General features: G+C 42.5%; 1 protein-coding gene and 1 long non-coding RNA gene across 8 annotated transcripts; one reads left to right on the top strand and one right to left on the bottom strand.

The window, feature by feature from the left end:
- Positions 1-21: 21 nt before the first annotated feature.
- Positions 22-25,220, top strand: GCNT2 (glucosaminyl (N-acetyl) transferase 2 (I blood group)). Of its 7 annotated transcripts, none has more exons than XM_065052424.1 (7): positions 22-371; positions 1,981-2,200; positions 5,497-5,546; positions 7,021-7,166; positions 8,263-9,414; positions 23,326-23,418; positions 24,485-25,220. In XM_065052424.1, the coding sequence occupies exons 5-7, from the start codon at positions 8,493-8,495 to the stop codon at positions 24,673-24,675; spliced, it is 1,206 nt and encodes a 401-aa protein (XP_064908496.1). In that variant the 5' UTR covers positions 22-371; positions 1,981-2,200; positions 5,497-5,546; positions 7,021-7,166; positions 8,263-8,492; the 3' UTR covers positions 24,676-25,220. The 7 variants fall into 7 exon arrangements, with proteins under 7 accessions (XP_064908496.1, XP_064908495.1, XP_064908497.1 ...); XM_065052423.1 differs by having other exon boundaries at positions 6,954-7,166; XM_065052425.1 differs by lacking the exon at positions 1,981-2,200.
- LOC135578535 (uncharacterized) lies at positions 19,263-21,433 on the bottom strand. Its single transcript, XR_010470269.1, has 2 exons — positions 21,305-21,433; positions 19,263-20,262 (listed from the first exon to the last, which is right to left on the bottom strand). It is a non-coding gene; the product is annotated as an uncharacterized LOC135578535 (long non-coding RNA).
- Positions 25,221-26,601: the final 1,381 nt, after the last annotated feature.

The following is a 26,601-nucleotide window of genomic DNA, read 5'->3' as shown; positions in this document are numbered from 1 at the left end:
GACTTGCAAAATGCACTCTGCTAGAGACTAGGTGGCTTACCTATGCCTGAAACATTTATATCTACAAGTCTAATGCAAATTCAGACAAGCAGTGAAGTTGCTGCAGTATAACAGGCTCTGCCTCTGGAGCTTGAGAGCACAGCAAGACAAAAGCGGACAGGATGGTGCCTTGTCCAGCCCCGGCTGTTTGTGCAGACAGATGTGCTCACTGACTGCGTACGATTAGATTACTCCATTCCTTCATTGGACCATGTGAGCTGAGACAGCGTTTGCCTTGATGTGTCAGTTCATCTCTCCTCCCACTCGCTGCAAGTGCTGCTGCGTTGTGACTGTCCGGTGTCAGTGTGTCTGCCTGGGAGCTCCTGTTTCAGGTAGGCTTGTATTTTCTTCTCTTTGAATAGTCAGGTTGTGGCTGGCTTGGAAGTGCAGGAATGCCAGGGGCTGCTCTGAATAGGAAAAAAAGGGAGGGCAGAAGAGATAGGAATAAACTTTAACTTTTCTTGTGCTGTGGCTGCTTTCTCTTTCCCGGTGTTCCACAGTACGTATATAGCTTTCAGCTCAGGCAGGACATGTGAGTAATGCACATGTTAGAGAAAATAGCTTCCAGGCAGGGCTGCTCCAAGAGGGGTGTTTTGGAGAAACTGTGCTCATTGCATGGCATCCCAGAGCAGCACAAGGCCAGGGAAAATTAATCTTAGTGCAAGAAGGTGTGAGGGAGGAGGAGATTCTTTAATTGGGCACAGAACAGTGGAATTGTGGCTACCTGCATTTCCTAACCAGAAAAACCACACTGGGCAGAAATTGTTTGCTCACAATGGTCTCACTGTTATTTTAACAATGCTGCCAATTCAGATTGACAGCTTTGCATGTGAGGGTCACAAAAAGGAATGTCATGATACAGATGTTTTTGTTCTAACAATAGAACAGAAAATGCCAAGTGACTCCAAATAGACATGAAATGTGTAATGTTTTTCACTACTGACTGAGGCCAAACAGGTTCTCAAAACTTTATGCGCAAAGTCTGTGCATCTTGCCTTTTAATTAGCTGACAAATCAGCCGAAACCAATTATCTATATTGATTAAGGCCAGGAGCAGTTTACTGAGTACTAACTTGTGGGAGATTTGAGGAATTTTCTTGAGGTTGTTGTGTGGATGGGTTTCTATTAGATGGAGATTTATTTCTGAACTAGCCAAAGGAATCTCAAGGCCAGTGCGAAGGCTGAAAAACAATACCTGCTATGGGAGTGAGGCAATTCTATAATAACAGGGCCTCAACAAGATGTAAATTAACAAGACCTATTAGCAGTGAGACTCGGGCGCATGGACAGCTTGTGAACATGGACAATATCCAATCAGCTAATGCATGCTTGGAGCGTGGATGCGTGATCAGGAAATAACTGCATATGTAAGGAGGCTTGTTTCTGTAATAAATGGCTTCGCTTGAATTCAAATTGGATTGTGTGGAGTCCATGATTTTTCGCCCTCGCACTAACTATATTCCAAAGGTAATATCCTCTGTGTCTGGAAAGGTCTGTTCCCATTTACCCACCGGGAAGGCATTTCAATTGCTAATCTTACTGGGGAGTGTGTTGCTGGGGTTGAGACGGACAAAAGACGTAGACCAAGTTCTTCCAGGATGAAAGTAGCAGATGCTATTTGTTGCCACAAGTGCATTTTTATACAGTTTTACCAATTCATGTGTCTCTTCACTATTGGTTACAAGTTACAGCAGTAACATCTCATTGGCTATTTTTGCTATCATCCATGTTACTCTTTTATTCCCTTCTCTCTCACGGGAACAACCTTAACATCTCCAGATGCTCCTTTACTCCCATCTTTCTCACGGGTAGGCCTTCATATCTTCAAGGCTAATTCCTGTTCTCATGCCCTCCATCAGGGAATTCACAGACCCACCATAGTCCCACAATTCCCCCTTTTTGTATTTGTGCTAAAAAAAATGCCTTAATTGTCTGCTGCAGGGCCCTTTGCAGAAGAGAAATCATGCACGGCAACATTAGTAACACAACCACAGCAATCATCAAGACAACCAGTCCCATTTTCACTACTGATAACAACCACCCTGAAAGCCAAGAAGCAACGCAGTGTCACAACAAGGATGGATGACAACACTTCAAGAAAAAAAGAGAAAAAGCGGGGGGAATAAAACCCCCCTTTCTCTGCTTAGCAGCAGGAAAACAGGTTTTTCCCTTTTTTTTTTTTTCTTTGTCTTCTTGCTGCAGTTTAGATATAGCCAAGGCCATGCAGGTGGTGTAATTGCTGGTATGAAGTGGGAGGCTCTGACAAACTCCTTGGTTACAATGAGCTGAGTTTATCTTGCAGCTTGACACAGGCCTGAAATTTATATTCAAACTGTACAACACAGGCCTGGGATATTTTTCTTTTTTGTTTTCCCATTTCATTCCAACCATAATATACTTATATGCAATTAAAGTAGCTCAGCAATAGTTACATTCCTTAGCTCCATTTACCTTTTGCAACTTACACATGTCAAAAACCAGCATATTAAACATCAATCCATTATTCCATTTTCCTAGATCCAAATCAGTTCATATTCTAGCAACTTTTAAACACAACCTCTTACAATACCAAGTTCACATCCATCATAGGATTTAGGGTTTGTTTTGATTCTGTTTTTGGTTTTGGTGTGTGTTGTTGTTGGGTTTTTTGTTGTTTGTTTGTTTATTTTTTTTTTTCAATGCAAATCAGAGTTTAATAATTTAAATTCTTTTCTGGTCTCAATATTAGCAGATTAACTTACAGTACCATACTTCACCCAATTTTTTCCAAAGTTCTACAGAACAACATTAATTGCAAGACAGCACTAAACCCCAGAATTCCACGTTTAAGCCACATTCGAGTATGGTGTCGTTTCAAGTTTTATCAGAATATTTCCCCAAAAGTTACTCTAATGTGTAAGGATGCATCCTAAGGGGCAGCAAGGTGGTATTTTAGCAGCGGAACCGGTTCCCATTTTGTAATTATCTCCCCAAACAAAATTCTTTTGGTACCAAATACATACATATATATGCAAACTGAAATATTGAGCTCAGATATGAAAACCAAATACCCAATTCAAATATGCAGATGGATTACAGTTACACTTATTCAACACAATATCTCAATTTTAGCATTGCACCTTTGAACTCCTTACTCCTCAGCCAGGTGGAGGCAGCACTGGGTCTCCCTGACAAAACAGGTCAGTGCACACTGGGGCCCAATCGGCACCTGCCCCCCGCTGCCGCACCAAGCTGGACTGGGCAAGGCTTATATTAGCATCTCATCTGGTTTGCTACGACTGTTATCCCAGAACCAGGATTCTTTACCTACTGTGCATACAAAAGAGCCACATTTAGTACACCAAGATGAGACACAGCCTATCACAGAGTTGCGCAAGTCTGAATGCCGGAATAAAGCTAGCATGCTAGAATGAAAAATAACAGCTACTACACACAAAATTTTACCACCACATTCAAGCAGTAAAGAACTGAAGTACTCATGATTTTCTGTATTATCACAAAATGCACATTTGAGTCCATGGATTCTCATTATTTAACAGTTTGTGAACTCACCGTACCACACAACAAAGACCTACTAAAACTGCAACATGCTTAAACAGATACCTGCAAAGAAAATAGGTTAATGAGGAAAGCATATTGCAGACTTCAGCAAGTTTACTGTGACCTGTGTGTTATCAGTTAACTATCTCTCAGCTTGTTGAAGTTCAAACCATTCCACCTGTAAAACTGTCTGTAATGATCTAACGATCGCTGTAGAGATTTATTTTGTCCTGCTGTTCTCACCTTAAAAACAACATTAATAGCAACAAAGTATTATACTTCAAGGTTCTATCCTCCAGCCGCTTTTCCCATTCATCTAACTTACACAGCAGCCACCATTGATCATAATATTTCACAAGATCTTCCTTCCTCATATTTCCAAGTGCTTTCCTATGTTTTAAAACACCTCTCAATACCCATTTCTTAGAAACATGACTAAAAACCAAGTTTCCAACCCCATCTCGTAAGTAAAAACCATGAGAAGAGGGAGGGAGGGGAAGCACAGGGCTGCTTACAGCGGAAGTGGGAAAAGTGGAGAGAAGGTTTTACGGTGTACTTATACCACAAAGAAACAATTCTAACAAAAACCAGTAAAACAATTAACTCACATTCCTGACAAGCTGCTTGGTTTTCAGAGAGGCAATACACAGAAGCATGTAATATGTACTGTAAAACTCACAGATAACATGTCGATAGCAAACATTAGCATTCTCTACTGCTAATTTCAACACTAGTGCATCCTTAGCTTCTAAGTTTTCAATCTGCTTATTGATGGCCTCTTGAAGGTGGTCAATAAATTGCATGTAATTCTCATCGAGACCCTAATTTATAGTTGCAAATGATTTGGCTGCTTTGTTGGTTTCAGGCACCTTTATCATAGCTTGATATGCGAGGTCTGTTGACTGCCTCAGGATTTCAGAAACTAATAGTGCCTGTAATTGTGGTGTGCCAGTTAGTGTCTCTTCCAAGAACTGGGGGATACCCACCCCTTTTAATGCATCCCCATCATTCTGTCCTAAATGATCTATAGCTGTTACATTGCATAGGTCTAATTTTGCTTGAGTCTTTCATGGTGTTTACCTGACCTCGGGGCAACACATACACATACTCCTTTTCCTTTTAACTTTCCAAGAAATTGCTGCAGACCTTCACCCTCATCCGAGTTATCAGATAATGCAGACTTGAACAGTGCTGGAGAATCATTAGTAACAGGGGGGATCGAGGTTCGGAACAGTGCACCTATTTTTATTTTTTTTTTCCAAATCTCGTCCAGGGAAGCCACCACCCCTCTCTGCTGTCTCTGCGTGTTCCCATTGCTCTTTTAATCCTCTCAAAGTCTCTAGCAACAAGTGCCATGTCGTTAACAGTTCAGGTGTTTCTTTAGATCTTTCAGTAGTGCTTTGCCCCATAGTAACATCCTTCATAAAGTCAGTTCCAGAAGGCTAATACGCTGCTTCTTCAGAAGCAGTCTCCATGTAGATAATATGATACCCTCTTCCTTAGATAAGCTGCCCCCCACCCTGTCCCCAGTAGCTCACCAACTCTTGGCATGGTGTCTTTTCAAGGATCCAGATCTGTGGCAGCTTCCCCCTCCTGCTCTATCAGCTGTACTGGGCTGTCTCCACAGCTCGTCTTTGGCTGTCACAGCCTCACCACTGTCTCTTCTTCATGCAAGATCCTCTTCAGGCAGGATCATGTCGGGGTCACCATATGTTGTGCTTGAGACGGACAAACGACATAGACCAAGTTCTTCCAGGATGAAAGTAGCAGATGACATTTATTGCCACAAGTGCATTTTTATACAGTTTTACCAATTCATGTGTCTCTTCACTATTGGTTACAAGTTACAGCAGTAACATCTCATTGGCTATTTTTGCTATCATCAATGTTACTCTTGTACTCCCTTCTCTCACACAGGTACATCCTTAACATCTCCGGATACTCCTTTACTCCCATCTTTCTCACAGGTAGGCCTTAATATCTTCAAGGCTAATTTCTGTTCTCATGCCATCCGTCAGGGATGCCATAGTCCCCCACAGGTCTCCTGCTAGCTTGCTGCTTTTTCAATGACATTTGCCATAATATGGTTCAGATTTACATTTAGATTTGGCTTCTCTCTCCACCTGAACTTCAGATGAGTCTGTAAAATCTACAGCTCACCAATACTTGAGAAAGAGCTTTTCCATTGAGGTGGCTTATGTGATGTGTACGTTCTTTGATTTCCTACTCTTTTTTTTCTGTCTGTCTATGTATCTTTCTATCTATCTATCTATGTATCGTGATTTCTGGCTATAATCCAAGGCATGGATCTTATTTCACAAGGATCAGCACAAGGTAGAATTGTTAAAAACAAACAAACAAAAAACCCGAAACAAATCCAAAAACCAAAACCCAGAAGTTTTGAGAGCTCAGTTTTCCATAGCAATCGTTTACATGCATGTTTTCAGGTTTTTAAATACAATTGTGCCAGAGAACTGAGGCACTAGGATTAAGAAGTAGCATCAAGCATGCAAAGACACCACAGAAAAGTTAAGACTTATATTTCACTCCTATGATGAGCAGGCCTATCTCTTGTTTTCTGCACATAGCTTACTTGTTTGCTATGGGCTACAGTAGTAACGCAAACTTCAAGACCTAAGGTAAACCAGTCTCCACAAACACACACACATATGTATAAATATATATTTTTTAAGTTCTAAAAAGTCTGCCTGGCTGTGTAGTAGGTTACACAGTGCCTAAATTAGAGTTTTAAAAGCATCTGGGCAGACAGTTTCAAAGACATCTAAATGCCTTGGAGGATCTCAGCCTTTGACACTTTGGAAAAACCACCTGTGTTCTCTTCCCCTAACAGAGATTTCCACAAGGAAATCCTGGCTCCTGCAGGAATGCTGGCATCCACTCCCAGTTTTCCTCCTCCTGCGTTTTCCTAACTCTAGCTGGATGGAGGTCTCATGTTAAGACCATGTCACAGGGGAAAAAGCGGTCTTGCAGCCAGCTAGCCCAGTGAGTAGGTGGGAAGATCTTGAACAAAATGGTCTATGGAAAGCCAGAGGCTGCTGGCTTTATCATCATCTGTGGTGATGGCAGTTTGTATTACTTAGGTGTCAGGCAGTTGACTGTTGTTCACTTCTGGATATAATTCACTATAACAGTCAAATTAGGAAGGAGTAGTGGTTTGAAGCACTGCAGGCAGATCTGTGCACCTCATGACAGCATTCACCAGTCACTGAGCCAGGACATATTCTCCCTTCATGGTGGTGTTCACTGTGTATTTCTTTGCTGGACTTGGACAGTGGTCTCTGCTCAGCACCTGCTCATCTCTCTGAATCCCCTTTTAACAAGCTGTACTACTGGGTTTTGGCAACATTTTCCAGATGATTTCTCAGCAGCATCATGCAAGTCTCTGTTACTCCCTTGGACCCTCCACACCCTCTGTTCCAGCCCTTTGGCTCCACAGAAGCTCTTCTCCCTCTGAAGGCACTGGTGTCCACAAAGGCTGCACAGGATCTCCAGTGTGACCACAGCTGTCCCTACCCATCCCTAATGGCACCCTGGTGAGAAGCTGCTCTGCTGCTTGCCACCAACAGGTAAGCTTGACTGCGAGGTCTGTCCTGCACAAGGGCCCCACTTGGAGGACAATCTAGCCCCAAGCTCTTAAAAAGTTTCTCCACTGCTCCTCTCCTCATTACAACTTGTGACTGTACCCAGTGGGTTGAAGCCACTGCTTTCAGCCTTTGATTTGTTTGAACTGAAACTCCCAGAGAGTGTTTGGGGCCAGGATGGGAGGGAAGTGCAGCTTCTGGGAAGGACCTGCCAGTGCCTGAGGTGGTTTGTCTGCATGAGCTGGGAGGTAGGTGATGGTATTTCTCCTTTTGTAGTGTGCTGGACTGTCTAGTCAAAACATTTATTGGTGTAATCTCTGATCACCTGATATTGCCTCAGCATTACTTCATGTTGGAGCAAAACGACATGATGTTGGACAAAGTTTATATGCTTTGAACATGCTGTCTTATGGCGGCAGGTCCACATGAATAGAATTAGAGTTGGAAGAGGGAGAGCTACCAAGTATTCCACTTTAGTCAGAGCCACGCCAAAAGCTCTCATTGCATAAATACGTTGTTATACCAAATTTATGCATGGTTCTTAGGAACAAGAATGTCTGATCAGAAAAACTAATGTTAAGTAGTTTAAATAGCAGGTTTTGCTAACCCACTTCCTTGTGATGGATGTAAGCCTAGAGCTCATCACAACTCATCCATGGCACTGAGCAGAAACTATTAGGCGGATTTCAAATTTAAAAATAGAGAAAACATTGCTGCAAAAACCTGATGGCTCTGATATAATTCTACACAGAGGAAAAATGAATCTCCTTCTTCTTACATGTGAGTGTTGGTGGCCTTGCACGGTAGCACAGTGTGCTGAACAAGCCTTTTTTAATTCTGAAGCAGTGATGACTGATGCACTTGGGTGGTTCCAAAAAGAGTTCCTATAAGTAAAAACAAACTAGAACAATACAAGAGTTAAATATGAGGTTTCACACCATATGCACAAACAGGAAGTTTTACAGCTATATGATACATGCGGGGAGAGTGGGGAGGGAGCAGTTAAGAAGATACCCATAAATTGAATTCATTGTTCATTGCCAAGCCAGTAATTATGCAATGTGCCTGTTTAATCTCCAAGGTGCTGTGGAGAGCATCCGTCTGCAAGTTATTCACTACTTACGCTGCTTTCACATCAACGATGACTACAAACCTATTAATATTGAAAGTAAGGACAGCAGCTGCATATGATGCGTCAGACAGACGCATGCGTTCTCCAGCAGAAAGCAAGCACAGCCAGCAAAGCAAGCTGATTGCGCTGTCTGATCTGACTTTGCAATATTTCAAGTGAGACTCTTTTTCTGAGCAGCAATGTACACACTCAGATATTGCTTCTTTGCTCTCCTGATTCTCTGTGTTTCACTTTCTTTTGTTTTCTATGCTGTTAATTTGCATGCACAAAAATCTCTTCAGAGGCTGAACTTCTCGGTGAGTTCAACTTTAGAAGAAGCCTGTAAAGCACTTGCTGAAGACAAGGTGTACTTTCGGAAGGAAAACGCTTTAAAGACATCATTTGGAGAATCCAGTTGCACGGAGTACATCACACAGAACCACTACATCACTCATGCCCTGTCAGCTGAGGAGGCTGCCTTCCCCATCGCCTACATCATGACTCTGCACAAGGAGTTTGAAACCTTTGAGCGGCTCTTCAGGGCGGTGTACATGCCCCAAAACATCTACTGCATCCACGTGGATGCCAAGGCACCGGCCACTTTTCAGCAGGCAGTGCAGCGCCTGGTGGGCTGCTTCCCCAATGCCTTCCTTGCCTCCCGGATGGAGCGGGTGGTCTACGCTGGCATCTCCCGCCTGCGGGCCGACCTCCACTGCATGAGGGACCTGCTGGCCTCCTCCGTGCCCTGGCGCTACTTGCTCAACACCTGCGGCCAGGACTTCCCCTTGAAGACCAACCGGGAGATCGTCCGGCTGCTGAAGGGCTTTGCAGGGAAGAACATCACCCCTGGGGGGCTACCGCCCCCCCACATCACCACACGCACCAAGTATGTGCACAGGGAGCAATTATACTCTTTCTTTTCTTTCATGCTGTGGACATTTGTGCGCAAGTCACCCCCGCCACACAACATGACCATCTACTTCGGCTCCGCGTATGTGGCCCTCACCCGCCCCTTTGTGGAATTTGTGCTGCGGGACCAGCGCGCCATTGATCTGCTGGCCTGGTCTGAGGACACCTACAGCCCCGACGAGCACTTCTGGGTGACACTCAACAGGATCCCGGGTGAGTGCACCTTCACTTTCATTTCCTGTAGCTGCACACGTGCACGCACACACATACACAGAGAGGCATATAACTGAGGCTGATTTTGACAAAGCCTAGATGAAAAATTTAACTGTATCATAAGTGATAGAAAAGGCTGATTTATCAAAGAAACTTACTTGCCATTTCTCACCACTTAAGGGAGGGATGAGTGTGCTATGCAGGATGTGCATTATCATTCTGCGTCTGAGCAGGAAGAAGCCCAGGGGATCTAAGTTCAAACTGAAATCCTTGGAGATTTCAGCTGATTCAAACTTTTGACTTGTAAAAATTGAGATGAAGAAAGGGAAGGAACAAAAATTAAAATAGGTAAGCTATGTAAACATTGTAGTAAAGGTGTTTTCTACAGGACCTTCATTTTGCTGGGGGGAATTTTATTTTCCCACAAATAGCAGTTAATTCCTCCTTCTCTATTTGTTGCTACAGAGCCAGAAAATTTGAGTTCAGGCTTCTGGTCTTCATGTGCATTTCTGTGGGCACAAACACATGCATACACATCAGCTCTCCTGTAACACCTGCAAAAAAAACTTGTACTCATGATGGCTGCCTAAACTCCATTGTATAGGATCAAGGATTTGTTCAGAGAAACAGAATCAGAGCCAGTATTTTCAGCTTTACCTAATGTACTTACAAGTAATTTTACCCTGTTCATACAACTGGAAAAAGGTCAGAAGATGCACAGGACTTCTCTCCCATGTACATTGCTTTTAGAAGCACTTGGTAGAACTTTAGTGCTTCTGAATCCATAGAGCTTCACAGCAGCCCAAAGCAGGGATATGAAGAATGGAAGTGAGGATAAATGTCTTCTTTTTTTTTTTCTTTCCCCTTCCCATCCTTTCCCTGCTGTAACATGTGGGGAATGAAAAAACGGGGAGCAGTAACAGAGAAGCAGAGCATGTCTGCTTTAACCTAAGCAGCAGACTGTGGGTCCATTTTGCAAGGCCAGTCTGCTTTTGAATTATCACATAACTCTCTCTGAGAATAGTGCTTGCTCTTCTGCTAACTATATTTTACAACCAGTATGCACAAGATGTACAAATGGTTACCGACCGAGAGATTTATGGTATAATCGTCAGCATATATTATTTGTAGCTAGCTGACTTTTCCAGAAAGCTTGTTGCTGTGATCTTACTGTAGTTCATTGCCTCAGAAGCAATAAGCCTGGGACAAGATACATTCTCCACAGTCAGAAAGCTTTAGATGGATGTCATTTGTTGTGCTGCACTGTGTAGCTTATGTAGGCTTTGTATTTCATTGTTTATCTCCATGATCATCGTTGTACACTCTCCAGTGTTGCACATTGGTGTAGCATTTTTTTTTGTGTGTTTGTTTTCTCTGTATCCAAAAGAGGAATTCAAAAAAAAGATGAAACATTTCCACAGCAGACATGTTTCCTTCCTCTTCCTTTATTCCCTGCCATCACTTCAGGGTTAACAAAAGTGGCCATGCAGCTCTGACAAATGTACTCAGGATACAGGGCTGCTGTTGTCCACGATTTTGAATCCAAATTTGTAAGCATAGCATGGAGTGTTTCACCTGAGTGTATCTGAGTCAGATCCAGAGCTCTGAGCAACTCTGGTGTGAGAATTCCCTCCCAGTGCATGTGGTGTTAGCCTGGGACTTCATTCTTGGCTCTAGCAAGAATCTTTTGTCCAAGTTCAGCCAAGCCACCTCCTTTTAGCTTTTCATGTGTACAAAGGGAGATAATAGTGTCAAAGCAGGGGTCCAGCTGTTAGAACAAATAGCTGAAGGTCTCCAGGCAAGCACAGAGATTATTTAAGGGCCATAACACGAAAGAATTAAGCCAAACAGATATTTGTAGCTTCAGAGACCTCTGACAGTTCATTCAGAATATCAAAAAACACTGTTTGGTCCCCAAATCTTAAAACGACATGCTGATTACCCAGAGCCATGCAATGAAAACCAACACTTTCTTTAGCCCCCTAAAGGTTAGAGACTTCCAATTGTCATTCTGTTGGTTTTCAAATTACAGTCTTAACTTATCTTTGTTGTTTATCTCAGGTCACTTATCTCCCACATGACTCCTGTGTGACAGAAAATTCTGGAAAGTCACTTTTCAGATAAGGAAGAGAAGCATGGGGAAATTAAGGGAAAGTATTTGCAAAGTATGTAGGCCTGAAGTGACTGGCCCTAAATCACTTCCCCCAGGTTGCACAAGAAGGATACACCACCACAGTGCTGGTTAGTGTCCACGTTCCAGGCCAGCAGCATAACCACTGGGTCACCTTTACCCTCTCTGCTCACGTGGAGCAGAAAGGAGGTTCTGGTCCTCACAGAAGGAGTGTGCATCGTCAGTCCATGCTACCGAGTCCTTCAGGGCAGCCTCACTGAATCCTCTTCCAAGCCAAAGTCCTGTCCTCACTTTCATGGGATAGGGTCACACTATATGCATGACTCAGGATACAGGCAGTCTCGGGTAATAAACCCTGATATGTACATAGTGATATGTACATTGACATAAACATACATTGGTCCACTAGTAACTTAGGCATTGTTCAAGTGGGAAAATAAAGTCAGGAGAAGTAATAGCAACACTTCTTGTTCAGAGACACCAACACACTTTACAAGGACAATCAGTGCCTGTATATTCCATTCACAGGAGCAGGCAGAACGTGGCAAAATTATGTTCCTAGTTTCTTACACCAGACCATGGTCAAACGCAGCACTGGACTGCTGACACCTGACTCCCAGTCTAATCCACTACACTAAACTACTTTTTCAGAATTAGCTCCCTGCAGAATAAGGGAGTGTGGTTGCACTGTCATTTCTGTACTAGCCCTGTTCCTTCACTAAAGGGTGCACAAGACAGCTGACCTCTAAAAGCTCATTGTTGCCAAAATAGGAAATTTTCTCCCATTTCCTTCTGATCTCTTCCCACCCCTTCCTGTCCAGAAACCGTATGCCAGATAGCTTTGCCAGTTCAACTCACTATATCTGAAGAAAAGCAATCTACTTTTTTTCTGACTCTGTGAACTGAATGGATGTGCTGAAGAATCTGGCCAGCACAGAAGTCAGCACAAAAAAAAAAAAGCTGAGGGTGAAGGTGCAGATGTGAGTAAAAATGAGAGGAAAACGGACAGAAGAGGAGGAACAGGAGCCAGACCTTCTCCTTGCAGTGATCATGAGCCACGAGCCTGGCTTAAGCCACCTTCTACAACATCACCTGCATACAGGCATTTTTTTAATATCTGAGCTTGGAAGAGTAGGACAGAAATATTTGTAGGCATTACCGATGTTTTATAAGAATCAACAGTTTCTGTACAATTTTCGTCCCAACACAAACAAGAGATGTATTTGGAGAATCCAACACTGCTAGTTGAACAGCTTGTCGTGGTTGAGATGGACAAACGACATAGACCAAGTTCTTCCAGGATGAAAGTAGCAGATGCCATTTATTGCCACAAGTGCATTTTTATATTTTACCAATTCATGTGTCTCTTCACTATTGGTTGCAAGTTACAGCAGTAACATCTCATTGGCTATTTTTGCTATCATCAATGTTAATCTTTTACTCCCGTCTCTCTCATGGGTACATCCTTAACATCTCTGGATACTCCTTTACCTCCATGTTTCTCACGGGTAGGCCTTAATATCTTCAAGGTTAATTTCTGTTCCCATGCCCTCCGTCAGGGAATGCATGGATCCACCGTAGTCCCACAACAGATTTTTGTTATTGCATTTAAGATATATTTCTAGGAAATGAGGGTATGGAGCTACAAACTTTAAGTTTAAAGTCCCCTAGGCTATAGCATTCTTACAAATGTTGCCTGTCTAAACCTCACATGCCCAGGTCTTTGTGCTAAGGCTTTTACCTATGAGAAGTTCTCTCACGTTGATCACTGTGAAACAAGTCACAGCTTTGTCTGTTTTAATCTTAAAGTTTATACCATTCACACGCTCCAACTGACAAGTAAGCTTTAAGGAAACATTCAAGAGTGCATCATCAAAACCAAAATAAATATGTTAAAAGGTATAGCCCATAGTCTGAAGAACAAATGTCATTTGTGTGCCACAGGTAGCTTACTGCAATATCCTGTAAAAATAGCATCTGTTTTCTACTTTGGCCTTTCTACTAGGTGCTGCTGGTACCAGGTTCATTTATATAGATGATTATTCTGTCTTAAATTATCTGTGTTAACACTAGTCTGGAAAATGTAAAAGAGTTTATTTGCAATCAGTCCTTGCCCTGGATCACTACATAGTCCTACAAATGGCTGTGCTGGCAGGACTGAAAGGGCTTGGTGGTTATGGAAATGAAGAGCCAGGGTGTTTCAGGGACAGGGAATAAATCTCCAGAGGTCAGCAATATGTACTTAGGTAAAAGGCTTATCTCCCAGAGCACTTTAAGCACGATCCTCATTCCTTCTCTCAACCCTGTGACTGAATGCACTTGTGCACCTGCAAAGCAAGTTTCTTTCCTACCTCTCTACACCTGTTTTTCAAGTTTATTGTTCAGGTTCCATTTTAGGGAATTTCTTCCAAATTCAGGTGTGCCAAGAAGGTCCTATTTTATCCAGACCAGAGGACTCATCATGCTGCTGTTACTATGTGAAGTTTTTACCACAGTCCTTTTTGACAGCCTCTTGGCAAGTTTGCCTCTGTCCTCTTTGCCTTGTTAAAAAGAGAGTAGAATTGTTACTGCAACCCGATAAACCCACCCCTGGTGTTGCCTTTTCTACCTTTTTTATCCTTCCCTTGTCCAGCTGCTCTGGGTGGCAGCTGTACTCAGGGTGACTTGCTTTACTGGCGTACGTGCAACAGCTTCTGCCTTGTGATGTTGACAGCAGTGGTTTAAGTCACCATCTTTAGCTGCAAAACTTAATCAACATGCATGGAAATTCTGTAGCACTGAAAAGCAAATGAGGTCTTAGCTATTTAGTCATCAACAGATGCAGAGCATCCTCTTCTCCAGCACCCCTGAACAGAGCCAGGCCTGATGTGCCCTTCACTCTGTTTGCTAGCAGATATGAAGGACCTCTCTGTTCCCAGGGGCAGGAGTTGCTACATCTAGGGCCACAGCTACAGCTGGATTTAGGAGAGAACTGCAGTCAAGAGTCAAGAAGTTGTGTGAAGAAGCAGAGAAGTTTGGGAACAATTCTTCTGGGAACACACTGGAAAGGTACAGTGGAGTGTTGCATTGCAATATCCAAGCTGGCCAAATACTACAAGCAGTCTAGGCATAACAGAAAACCCAGCTATCACTAGGAGAAAATGGGTTTTGCACTTGCACTCTGATGCTTTTGGGGAAGAATTATTCCTAGCAGGGTGCTGTGCCCCCAGGTTTCACTGTGTGGCTCCATGGAAATCACATTAACACAACTGAGAGGCCTGTGCAGAGCCATGAACGTGGGGAGTGAGAACTTCAGGAATATGCTTCCTCTGGCACTGTCACTGGGGGAAACCATCGAGGAATCGCCATCATGCAACTGTTTGGCGTGCCTTTGAAAGGCACTGCACTACTGCACAGACAAGACACAGCACTTTGAACACAGGCTTTGGACAGACATGTTTCCTTTGCTGATTGTAGTTACACAATTAACATTTTAGTTGAGAGCAGAAATGTGTTTCTGAAGTGATTTCCCTCCAACAGTTCCCTCTGACTGCGCACCTGCTTTGTTACTCAGATAGTGATCTTAGTGGATGAAGGCTGGATCCCTTCTCTAGTGGAATCAAACCAGAAGTTGTGTATTAGCAGCACATCTAGTGCACTTCATCATCTAAGGGGGACAGAGGGATCTGAATTAGGGAACAGCCTTGCAACACTGCCAAACACAGTGCTGATCCTAAAGCGCACACTGGCAAGTTTGTGCCAGTAGAAGGCTCCAAAATGCCAAGGGCTCATGTTGCACAAGTAGCCAGGTGATGCCTGGGCTTCTACAGTTGCTGTACAACAGTTGTTCCACAGTCTGGTTGGTCCTTTCTTATCTCTACAACATTTCTTCTGCCTCAGCTCTCTTTCCTTGCTCTCCATCTTTCACCTGAACTGGGCTGAACTTCTTTGTTCAGCTCTCATTTGTTTTTCAGTGTTCCCTTTCCTATTGTTTTCCTTATTTTATGGTAAGTGTAGGAGACTGCAGGTTCTGGCACTCATCCAGGATCCTTGCTCCTGAATATCACCAAAAAACTCCTGCAAGAGAACACGCACATCCAGGCACACTGCTTTTTCTACTTCACCCCAGCCTCTGTACCAATGTCTCCAACTCAGATACATGTATGGCAGGTGAGAGTAGGGACACACCGGGCTGCTGGGGGATCACTTTGTCCAGGGCACTGGTCTCCACTTAGTACAGATGCAATGAGTACTGCCAGTCCCATGATAAGACCTGTTAAATCCTTAGCAACCCCCTCAGGCTATGAGCTGCGAGAGAAAGTTTGTGTGTAGAAATCACCTAATAATTCCCTGACCTGTACTGTACTCAGTTACATTCCAGCAACTAAGCGAGGCTGCAGATGCATCCTGCCATGCTAGAGCTGCCCTTCTAAGCTTCCATTAAAAGATTCTAACACGTGGTTCCTTTCTCTCCCCACAAATGCTGGCAATGTAGCAATGGTGCCATGCTCAATAATTCTTTGGTTCCTATCACTGCAGAATGCAACAGCAACAATTTTGGGGTGCTTTGCCCTTGCACAGAGCGCAGGGTGGTTAGCAGCCATGCTGTTGTTAGCCACAGTAACGCACCTCTCTTCCTCGTTTTCATTCTGGCCAGCACAAAATTCACCTGTCCACTCACAGACAATATGGTCCTGCCTCTGGGACGTGCCTTGGTCATGCACATCCCTCCACAGAGATAATGAGTGGCATTTGGCAGTCATTTAGTATAAGGGAAGCTGGGGGTTTGCAGGGAGAGTGCCAGGGCAGAATCATTTTTGTTCCTGGTTTCTTCAAGAAGTATGTAGAATGGGAACTAGCTGTGGGTCGTGTGTCCCAGAGAGGGGGAGCGGGAAAAGGAGAACCATGCCACTTTTGCTCTTGTGCCAGCCTGAAAGGGACACTGGGCACACCACGTGCCATCACTGCCTGCTGCAAAACTAGGCAAACTTTTGCATCAACGTGAACACAAGGTAGCTGATTGCCAGAAGGTGTGGCCCACAGTGTCCTGTGCAAGACTGGAAACCCAGACCATTCTTGGATGTGAATGGGCAGATCACAGAACCACAGGACCTTCAGCAGCTTCCTATCGAGCACAGGCACCTGGGGACATCAGCAACCTCAGCCTCTTTTAGTGAGGTTCTTTCTGCTGTGGCTGCCAGCCTGACATGGAAATTGGAAACCCATCCAGAGAAGATGATTTTGCATTCTAGCTCATGCCTGCTGTTCCAAGGATTCACCCAGCTGGGTGCCTACCACAATTTTAATTGTTTTTGGAACAGTTGCATATCGTGTCTGTCTCAGTGCAAAGACTCAGAATCTCCTCATCTCTCCCAAAGCAGGATGAAGACTCCTAACATTAGTTCTCCTTGTTAAAATTTCACTGCAGTTTATCTGAAGCATTAGTTTCACATTCAAATGAGAGCTGGAGTCTCTCAAGGAACATCTCGTTCACATGCCTTGGATGTGGATGTGAGATACAAGAGTAATACCAGGAAATTCTAAGTAGCATTGCTAGCACATTAATCAATCACATTAGCCAGTTCCTTATTTTTACATTTTTATATGGCCATTTGCTTGTACAAACAGAACCATTTTTGTGTGGTTTTTTGTTCATTTGTTTCAAATGTTTTAGCCTGCACTGAACTCACTACAGCAACTTAATAATTCATAACTACTTTAGAAACTCTCCATCCCACTGTCATTTGTAGACAGCCTCTTGGAACAACCTCTGTGCAACACATGCATTATATTAATATGTACCACTGCATTTCTGTTCTTGCCTGCTAAAATTGTTCCTTTTCCTTGTTCTAAAAAAAAAAGTACTTTGTACCTATGTCTGCATTATTACTCACATAACTAATCCTTGTTCTCTTCTTGCTGTTCTTCATTATTTTGATGAGACTTCCTTATTGAGTGAGAACTTCTCATAGGAATAAGTTACTAAAAAATAGGGATTTTCCTGTGACTGTTATTGAGTCTCATGCCCACAAAGTTTTTGTAGTCTCATCATCAAAGCCTCTTTTTGCAAAACTTGCTTAAGGGAAGGTGTGGCAACACAGTCACCACAATCGCAAATACACCTTCTTAATGGTAGAATTTCCTGAAAAATTATTCTTGTTCTCTATCCACCATCCAGACATTACAATTCATCTGAGAAGATGTAGCTTAAAATAGGGTTTAGTCTGTGCAATCAGCAGTCATTGGAATTTAAGTACTGCTTTCAACAGGAGCAATACTTTGCTTCACAACCAATTTAGTGATGATGGGACAAGGAAGGGTATGTCTTCAAGAAGTCTATTTCAAAAGCCACAGCTAACAAATGGACTGGCACTCCTTCACTTTATTCTCCTTGATCTTCACAACTATCAGACATTGGTGTAATAGGCTTCAGACAGCACAACTCCTTGAAGAAAAGAATCAGATGACAGTAACTTAAAGAATAAGGTTTTTCTTTTTGAATTTTGGCATCAGGTAATGTATGTCACAACTCATGCATGTAACCAACTAAACTTCAGTCTAGTTGCAGCAACAGAGACTTTTCTTGATGTTCCCAGATGCCGAGCTCTCAGCAGCCCTTTTTTTTGCTAAGGGGGAACTCCAGTCAGGCCACCTGAACCTGTTCCCTCCTTTCACCTGCGAACAAATTCATCTGACCACACCTAAAGCTTCATTAAGTGTGTTGAGAAACAAAGCCTAATGCCAGCACCTGCCTGGGCAGCCAGGGTGAAAGTCCCCAGTGTCTAGCATGTCCCCACAGGTCCAGCCCACTCCCGTTCTGGGAAGCAAGTGTTTCCTGAACGGCCCTGTAGAGTTCAGCTCCTCTGATGGAGGACCACAACCCTGTCAAAGACACTAGAGTTAATTTATGGGTCAATAACAGTTCAGAAATACCTCCTTCAAAACATATAATCAAATGAAGCTTCTAGAACTGAGACTCTTTCCTTATTATCCATCAGATGATTCAACATAAGAGGTGCAGTTTAGCCCTTTCATGACTGTCAACAGTCTGATGGCTCAAGGAGATGGTGTGCATTGCCTTAGTTTAGACTGCCGCCTTGAAAGAAGTAGTTTTAAGTAAACTTCCTCTCTCTTTTTTTTTAATTATTTTTTCCCATGAGCTTTATTTCATTCTTTCCAGGTTCTGATGTTTGCTTTAAAGCTTGACAATCTTGAGTTTATTTTAGTTAGCTCTTTACCCCTCCACCCACACATTTTTTGATTCACATACCCCACTGAAAAGAAAATATATGGTGGCAAAACACAAAATTGAGCCTTTGTACATTTCTAAGGAGGGATGGTGGGTTTTTTTCCTCCAGTGTTTCAGTCTCATCTTGAAAGAAAAATCTTTTCATCTGAGGACTCACTCATATCTTTACCAGCCATCTGCCTCCAATGGACAGGTGGGAGAACTTGTCTCATGGGACAAACAAGAAAACAGACAAACCACGATTTCAAAGCAAATCATTCTTCCATACTGTCTTAGGAGCCTGGTCAGATGAATTGTTGTTGCTGTATAGGGTTAAGAGGTGGCTGTTTCCATCCTACCCACTGTTCTATCCCAACAGATGGGATGACGGATGAGTTAACTCTAGATGCGACATGTGCCCTGACTCAACAGATGAGACTAGGTGTGAGTTAACTCTGGGTTAATTCTGCACGGTTATGTGAAGTGAATGACAGACAATCACCCCCAGGGTCCAATTCAATTGTGAGTTTTACTAAAAGTACTTGTTGGAATATTGGTTACAGCGAATGGTGACTTGGCAAAAGTATAACAGAACTTATCAACATATTAACAGCAAAAGTCCTACTACGAGCAGTGTATTGGCAACTATCAGTAGTTATAATATGAAATTTAACCAGAATCCAACAGCAGAGCTTAAAGATGGTGTTATCCTTATATATTCAAAAAGGGAAAGAGAGTGGTAGAGAGGGAAGGAAAACTAAGGCATAAGGGAGAGAGAAAGAGAGTACTATATATACAGAAGGAGAGACAAAGAAATGGGGGTATAGAAAAAAAGGAGAGAAGGAAAGAGCAGAGAGAAAGGAAGAAAGGAGTGAGGGATCCCGTCTCTTACGGCCCCACAGTGTGGATGACAGGACTTGTACAATGATGTATGGCCTCGGTGTTCCAAGGTGATGATGCTGGGGTGAGGAGCGCAGCAAGGTTTTAACCTATGTGTTGGTTTGATCTTGGAATCTCAGGTAAAGAACATGGAAGGTCAAGGCAAATCTGCTGCAAGATTTCCATCTGAATGTCAGTTTATGTGCATGTGGCTCATTTTGTGTGAGCTGCAGATGATTGTCTTATAATACACGGTAATGATGCAAGGAGTGACAGGACTGGGCTGACTCTTGGAGCCAAGACATGAAGATCGACTCTCACTGGAATTGCAATGGCAAAAAAACCAGGAAGGGCTTAGAAGAGAAAGAGGCTGTGTTGCCTTTGTCCTGTGGATGAGGTCCAGGCTCTGAAACAGTGTCTCTCCTGCCTCCAAACCTCTGCACCAATGGAAGACATGAAATAAAAGGCATCGGAGGGGCTGGCATTTCTTCCCAGTCACTTGTGATTGTTTTCACACTCGAGTGGTGCTGTTCTGGTGGCAGCTGTTGCTAAGACCTGGTGGTGGCCGACTGATTTTCAGGGCAGTTTCAGTACCGCTGCCCATGAGGTGGTTCGTCGCTCCTCATTGTTTCTGGAGACAAAACTCTGTTAATCTCGGTGGAGTGGGACACAAGAACTGGATAAAAGTAGAGTAAGCAACTCATGCCAAAGTTTATATTAAATTTCACCATCAGCACCACTTTTCAGACAAATCATATTTATAAGAACAGGACCCCAGAACAGCTTCCAAATCTCAGATTAGTTGCTCAAACAAATATTTAGAGCATAATGTGTTTGGGTGGGTTTTTTTTTTTTTTTTTCTTTTTTTTTTTTCTTTTTTTTTTTTTTCCAGTGCTGAGCTACATTTTCCCCCAGTCTTTAATTAACTTACAAAAATGCCTCATCTACTCAATTTGGGAGATGGTGTATAATGTGAAGTCAGTAGTTTTGTATTCCTGAAAGACAGAGCCTTCCAGTGTTTTTGTGGATGTCCTGGGGTTGTTCCTGTTTCGTCCGTCATCTTTCTGCTTTCCCACCATGTCAGCATTTTCCAAGTCTTTCCACAGACCACATTTAGTGCCATCTGTTGTGAACAGATTTTTAATTTGGAATGCTAATGCACATTTCAGGTTATTTAAAGTGTTTATTCCTTGCCATCACTGCCTCTTTTTTGCCTTTTATAAAGTCTAATCCAATTTAGATTAATGCTTTCTGTGAAAGAGTAATGTTTTCTGAATTTTCCCCAGGACAAAGCCACATTTTTTTTTTAATTATTTGATAATGGCCTAATATACAATGTGGAAGAAAAAAGGTTGTGAAGTTCTGGTTATACCTGCCACATATCTCTGTTTATGACAAAGTGCTATGGTGGTTCTGCTGTTGGGGCATACATTCCTTTTTGCATCTGATATAAAAGTTATGATTTGCTATTTGCAAAAAAACCACCCCGTCCTTACTTACCAGGAACAAGCTATCCTTAAAAACAGAGCAAAGCAAGCTAACAGGAAAAAACCAAACCAAAACAAAACAAGAAAAAAACAACGTTTAACCTAATCGCATTGAATTTCTCAAAAAAACAAACAAACAAAACCAACCAACCAAACAAACAAAACCAACCCAAAAAAACAACTCACCAAAAGCAAACCTCCTTGACATTGTAGAGTGCATTTACATTCTGGTTTGTTCTTCACAAACGAAATAGTTGTTGGGTTACAGTAACTGTAACGGTACTATACTTGTTGCCATCCAGGAAGGGAAAACGGAATTGTAACAGAATCTTCCTCTGCTTTCAACTTTAATTTTTAGAACAATACAAAAGTTATGAGGATGTTTTCATAAAAAGGCTGCATGATTCTCTCCATGCCATTCACGTAATTGTTTCCTTTCAAAGGAAAATAGGAGGAAGTAGAAATAACAGGCTTTAAACATCCCTATTAAAAATCTGGAAGAAAACCACTTGAAAATGTTTAGCTGTTTAAACATTTGCTTCAACTATGACTGGATTATTATCAGGGTTTAGTAGTATTGATTAATAGTAATTATGCTTAATACTGGCATCACTATCAGACTCCATACCTGCTGTGTGAACAACAGAGATTGACAAAAATCACAGAGTTTTGTGAGGGACGAGGGCTATTCGCTATGGATGGCTCTGGGGTTGGGACTGAGCTTTAGGAGTGCAGGGCGAGCACCTGGGTTGGTACAAATCCACTCTTCCCCAGGCTCTGACACCCATCAGTGCTGGCACTTCTGCTGTGTTTGTTAAAAAGCCTGAGTCCCAGGTACTCCTCAGCAGTAATGCTGCAGTAATTCTTTGCATTCAAGCAAATCACAAGTCCATCTTTTTTCTTTGCTTTCAGTTTCATTAGGAGAAAGCAGAAATAATGTTTGCATTTTTGTGCCTGCTGGCATGCACGCTGGCTCCCCACGTATTGCCTCTTCTGCCATTTGATAGCTCGGAGGCAGCACAATGGTCATTGCTATCTGGGCAGGAAAGAATAAGAGATGGTTAGTTTCTTCCAAGCAGGGAAATAAGTTACACACAAGTGTTTGTGCTGCAGTGAGAATCTGTGTCTTTTCCAGCTTTTCTCGGGTAAGTGGTTTGTACATGGGGTGGCAGTTACACAGTCTGTATCATTGTTTTTTTCTCCAACAACTGAATGAACCAATTAGAAAGATAAAATTCACTGAAAGGGATAAGTTCATAGAAACCTTTTATTATACTATTTTATGCCTTTTATTAAATTTCTGTGTTCTGAAGACAGTTTTAGGAAGTACTTCAAGAAACTTCTTTCACTGAGCTGAATCTGATACTGCAGTACAGGTCAGGCAAGGAGGTTTCCATAGTCGTATTTATCTGATCAGCTCTTGCTTTCAAAGGCAAGGACTTCATCCCATGGCAATGGGCTGTTATAGCTACTGCCTTGCGCTGAAGATACTGGAATTCCCTTGACGCACAGCAGTTCCCTACATGTTGCGCGCACGTTGTCTGTTTACATTTCAGCAAATACCAACTACTGAATGTTAAGCATTTCCCCCTTAATTACTTAAAATGCACAGTTGCCAGGTTATAGCAGGACTAGATCACTTACTGACAAGGAGACGGCCTCTTGCCAGCTTATCTCTTAGGCAGATCCTGTGATCTGCCTAGACTTGTGCATATTATTATATTACAGTCTATAACTGAGGTTCGACAGTTTCAACCAGTTGTATAATGCTTGAATTTGTTCTGTCAGTCTCTCTTCTTAAAACAAACAAAAAGACAATATAGACAGTACTTACCACTAAATTAATGTGAAGGCATTATGTGTCAGTGGCCCAGTGTTCAAATAACCTTTGGAGGGCAGTGCTGGTTGGGAAGGTTACACGAGTGATCATACATGCACACAGTATTATACTGAGGCTGTTGCAAAAGAGGGATTTTATTGCTCAAGTGAAATGTTTAGGTCTCTTTCACTGACATCGTGCTTATGTCATGAAAACTGCTTTCAGTGAAGAAACTTGACAAAAAGGTTAGCAGCCAGGTGTCTGGTGGTGCATATTCCTAAGTATTTCATCCCAGTTCTGTAGAGAGAGGTCCCAGAATGTGGACATAAACCTGAACACATGCCTGTTAAAAGGACTAATTATTTGATTTTCTGTTATCTAATTGCAGGTGTCCCAGGCTCTATGCCAAACGCATCATGGGAAGGTGACCTGAAGGCGGTGAAGTGGATTGATATGGAAAAGACCCATGGAGGTTGTCATGGTAATGTGTACATTTTTCTCCATTTCTTCTTCCTGTTCATATAGCGAAAAACACTTGGCTGTTGTTCCTGTACTCCTACAGCCTCTAACCATAATGTGAGACAATCGTTAGATAGCACTTCATGGGAGAGAAGATATTAAAAAGGACTCATCTTCATAGTCCGTATGTGAATGATAGTGGCTGTATAAATAGTGAGAAAGCTTGAACAATTGCTTCTGCATCAGGAAATTTATAGAATATATCAGCCTTGGAAGGGGGGGTATTTGGTGGCACTTAAGGCTCACATGAGATAGCTGACTCTTTTCTTAAAGGTCTTGGGGGAATTTTCTTGCAGGTGGGTGGGAATAGCCCATGTGTATATCCCAGGCTGGGAGATGTGCTAGACTGGGCAGCAGTGTGCAAGGCAGGTGCCCTGTGGGAACTGAAACAACTCCCGAGAGAGCCACAGCTGACCAGGAGCCTGAGGAGCCACGGGCTGACAATGATGGTTGAGCTTTGCGTTTTCCTATGTCACATTATATCATGACATGACATTAGCAGTAGATAATCTTCCATATGGCACACTTAATTTTTCAGTCACTGGTTTGTATGTTGCATACTGCTGCTACTTCTGACATATCCAAGCAGGACAAGAAAGGGAATAACAAAATGCTGATAATATGCATTTTATTTCAAGAATTCTCAGTTGCAGCAGTTTCATATCAGCATAACTGCACTGAAATCAGTGAAATTACACCAATACCACCCAGAATTAGTCAGTGGAAAATTTAGTTTAAGTGTCAGTTCCTCTTCACTGACAGAAGAAAAATCCACCTGTGTTTTGGTCTTTTCTGAGGAAGAGTCTCAAACAGTAACACTTCTTTTCCAAACTTTCTATGAGCTAAATAGCTCATTATTTATTCTGAAGTAAATTTCTTAATTTCATCTCATTGCATGTCCAGTAGGCCTTTTAACATGTTTATTGTGTAGGAGATTATTTATCACGGCTTTGCAGATAAAACTTCTCAAAAAGAATGATTTGGATCCTTGATTTTGACATTGCTGTCTTTTCTTTTTCTTTTGGCAGGCCACTACGTTAGAGGCATTTGCATATATGGAACAGGTGACCTCAAGTGGCTTTTTAACTCCAGCTGTATGTTTGCAAATAAGTTTGAGCTCAGAACATACCCCCTGACTGTGGAGTGCCTGGAGCTGAGACATCGGCAGAGAACCTTGTCCCAGAGTGAGGTTGAGGTGGAACCCAGCTGGTATTTTTAGCAAGCAAAACCCCAGGCTACAACATCAGTAAAAGCTGTCAAGAGGACAGCAGCAGCAATCTTAGTTTCTGCTGTGCCAGAAGCATAAACTCGCGAGATGATTTTCTTTAGGATGTTCTGCAGATACAGCTTGGGTTGGCTTGTCTCACACTGCCTGCAAACCTCATCTTCAACTTAACACCTGGAGGCCAAAATGCAAGAGATCCAAAAAGAGGCACCAGGGCAAAGCTCCTTTTGCAGCTGGAAAAGCTTTGCAGTTTTGCCATTTTTAATGGGCTGTTTTCCAGCTCCAGCTTTTATCTTGCTACACTGACATTGCTATCTTTTTCTATAAAGATATAAACAGAGTCATGCATCCCTGGCACTTCTTATGTCCGAAAGACAGCTGTGCACACTTGGTAATCAAAAAAGTGAGGAGTCACTGTCAGCAGGAACACAACTGATGGCTATACATTCAGATGTCACTTTGTCAAAGATACTGATATTTACTGCAGAGAACTGACAAAAAAGTACTGAAAATGTAATAAAGCTGCTGCACTTCCCAGATATTACCTGTTTTATTTAACTATCTGTTGGGACAAGGTTTGTAAGAGAAAACAGGATCTTTTACTAGGTCAGTGGGTGTGGCTAGAAAAATCAGATAGGCTTTCAGGCACAGGAGCCCTTCTCCATGTCTGAAAAATAGGAATTTGCATATTTGTCTTACTTGGCCAACTAGCAGAGCTGGGAAAAAAAAAATCTCTATACACAGATTTTGGCCCACTGGTGTCCTTAGATCATCATCTGTAAGGACACAGAGGGAGAGATGGGAAGTGGGAAAGGAAGTAGCAAGGCAAATATTTTCAGGACTGAAAGAGCAGTAACTGAGCTTTGGCAATAACACAGTAATTCTGTGTCATATTTTGCTATAGCATAAGCCTTCTGCCCATGTTTACTTCCTTTCATCTTAATACAATGGTTAATGAACCTACTTAACCTTGGGGTTCACTTCATCACAGCCTTATTTTTATGTCCCAGTAACAGCCACTAGAGGGAGGTCATAAAATATCTGAGCAGATTTTCCCTTCTAAGTATGCACAACTCTTTAAAGCACACAAAATCTCAACAGACTAGACATACTGCAGAGAATAAATCAGTGCTCGGGAATATTTTAATACGGCAAGCAGAAGGTAAAAGTTATGAGTACCAGTCATCATGTCCTAAAAATCGAAGCAAGGAAGCAAAACTATGAATGCTTCTTCCTGTGGCTATGATGGTTGTATTTATGTGGCATTTTAGCAGCACTGTTGAGTGACCTAGTCAGCATCACAGTGGTAGTATAAATCAGAATGCCTGAATATAAGTAGAGTATGTGCTGCTCTCCCATCTCTCTTCTGAATAAGACGGCTCAAAGAGCGCCTCTTAAACAACAGCAATTTACCATCAACTTTATCAACCCATTGCTAATTTCAGGGTCTTTTAGCAAACTGGATTGTAACTTGCAGCAGTTCAGAAATGACAGCACATCATATTGAGACATCCTGAAGCACAGGGGGTAACCTCCAGGGAAGGGTCTGAACAGGCAGGATCTGTTTCAGTCAGCTGATTCTGCATTTATAGCTGCCAACACCTCATAATGCAGATCCCTGCAGAAAGGCACCAAGAATTTATCTCCAGAACTTTGGTGGAAATCCCATTCAGTTTTTGGGGGAGAGGAGGAGAAGAGCTCATTTGCTGTCGTGGTGGCAGCTGAAGAGAGAAGTGCATCTGAGAGTTGTTGTTTTAAAGAGGGAGTTTTAGGGTGTCCAACTTGAGAGGTCTGGAACCAGCCCCCACTTTGTTTTATGATGCTGAATATTCCCCAAGCTCAAATGTCCAAAATACAATAAGGGCATTCTCACAATTTTATGTGAATATTTAAAATAGCCTGAGTACAAATACAATTGCA

The sequence above is a fragment of the Columba livia genome, chromosome 2 (assembly GCF_036013475.1).
Source record: "Columba livia isolate bColLiv1 breed racing homer chromosome 2, bColLiv1.pat.W.v2, whole genome shotgun sequence".
In the NCBI taxonomy this organism is placed as follows: domain Eukaryota; kingdom Metazoa; phylum Chordata; class Aves; order Columbiformes; family Columbidae; genus Columba; species Columba livia.
The sequence above is the reverse complement of the archived record's forward strand: the minus strand, read 5'-3'. Positions and strand labels throughout refer to the sequence as shown.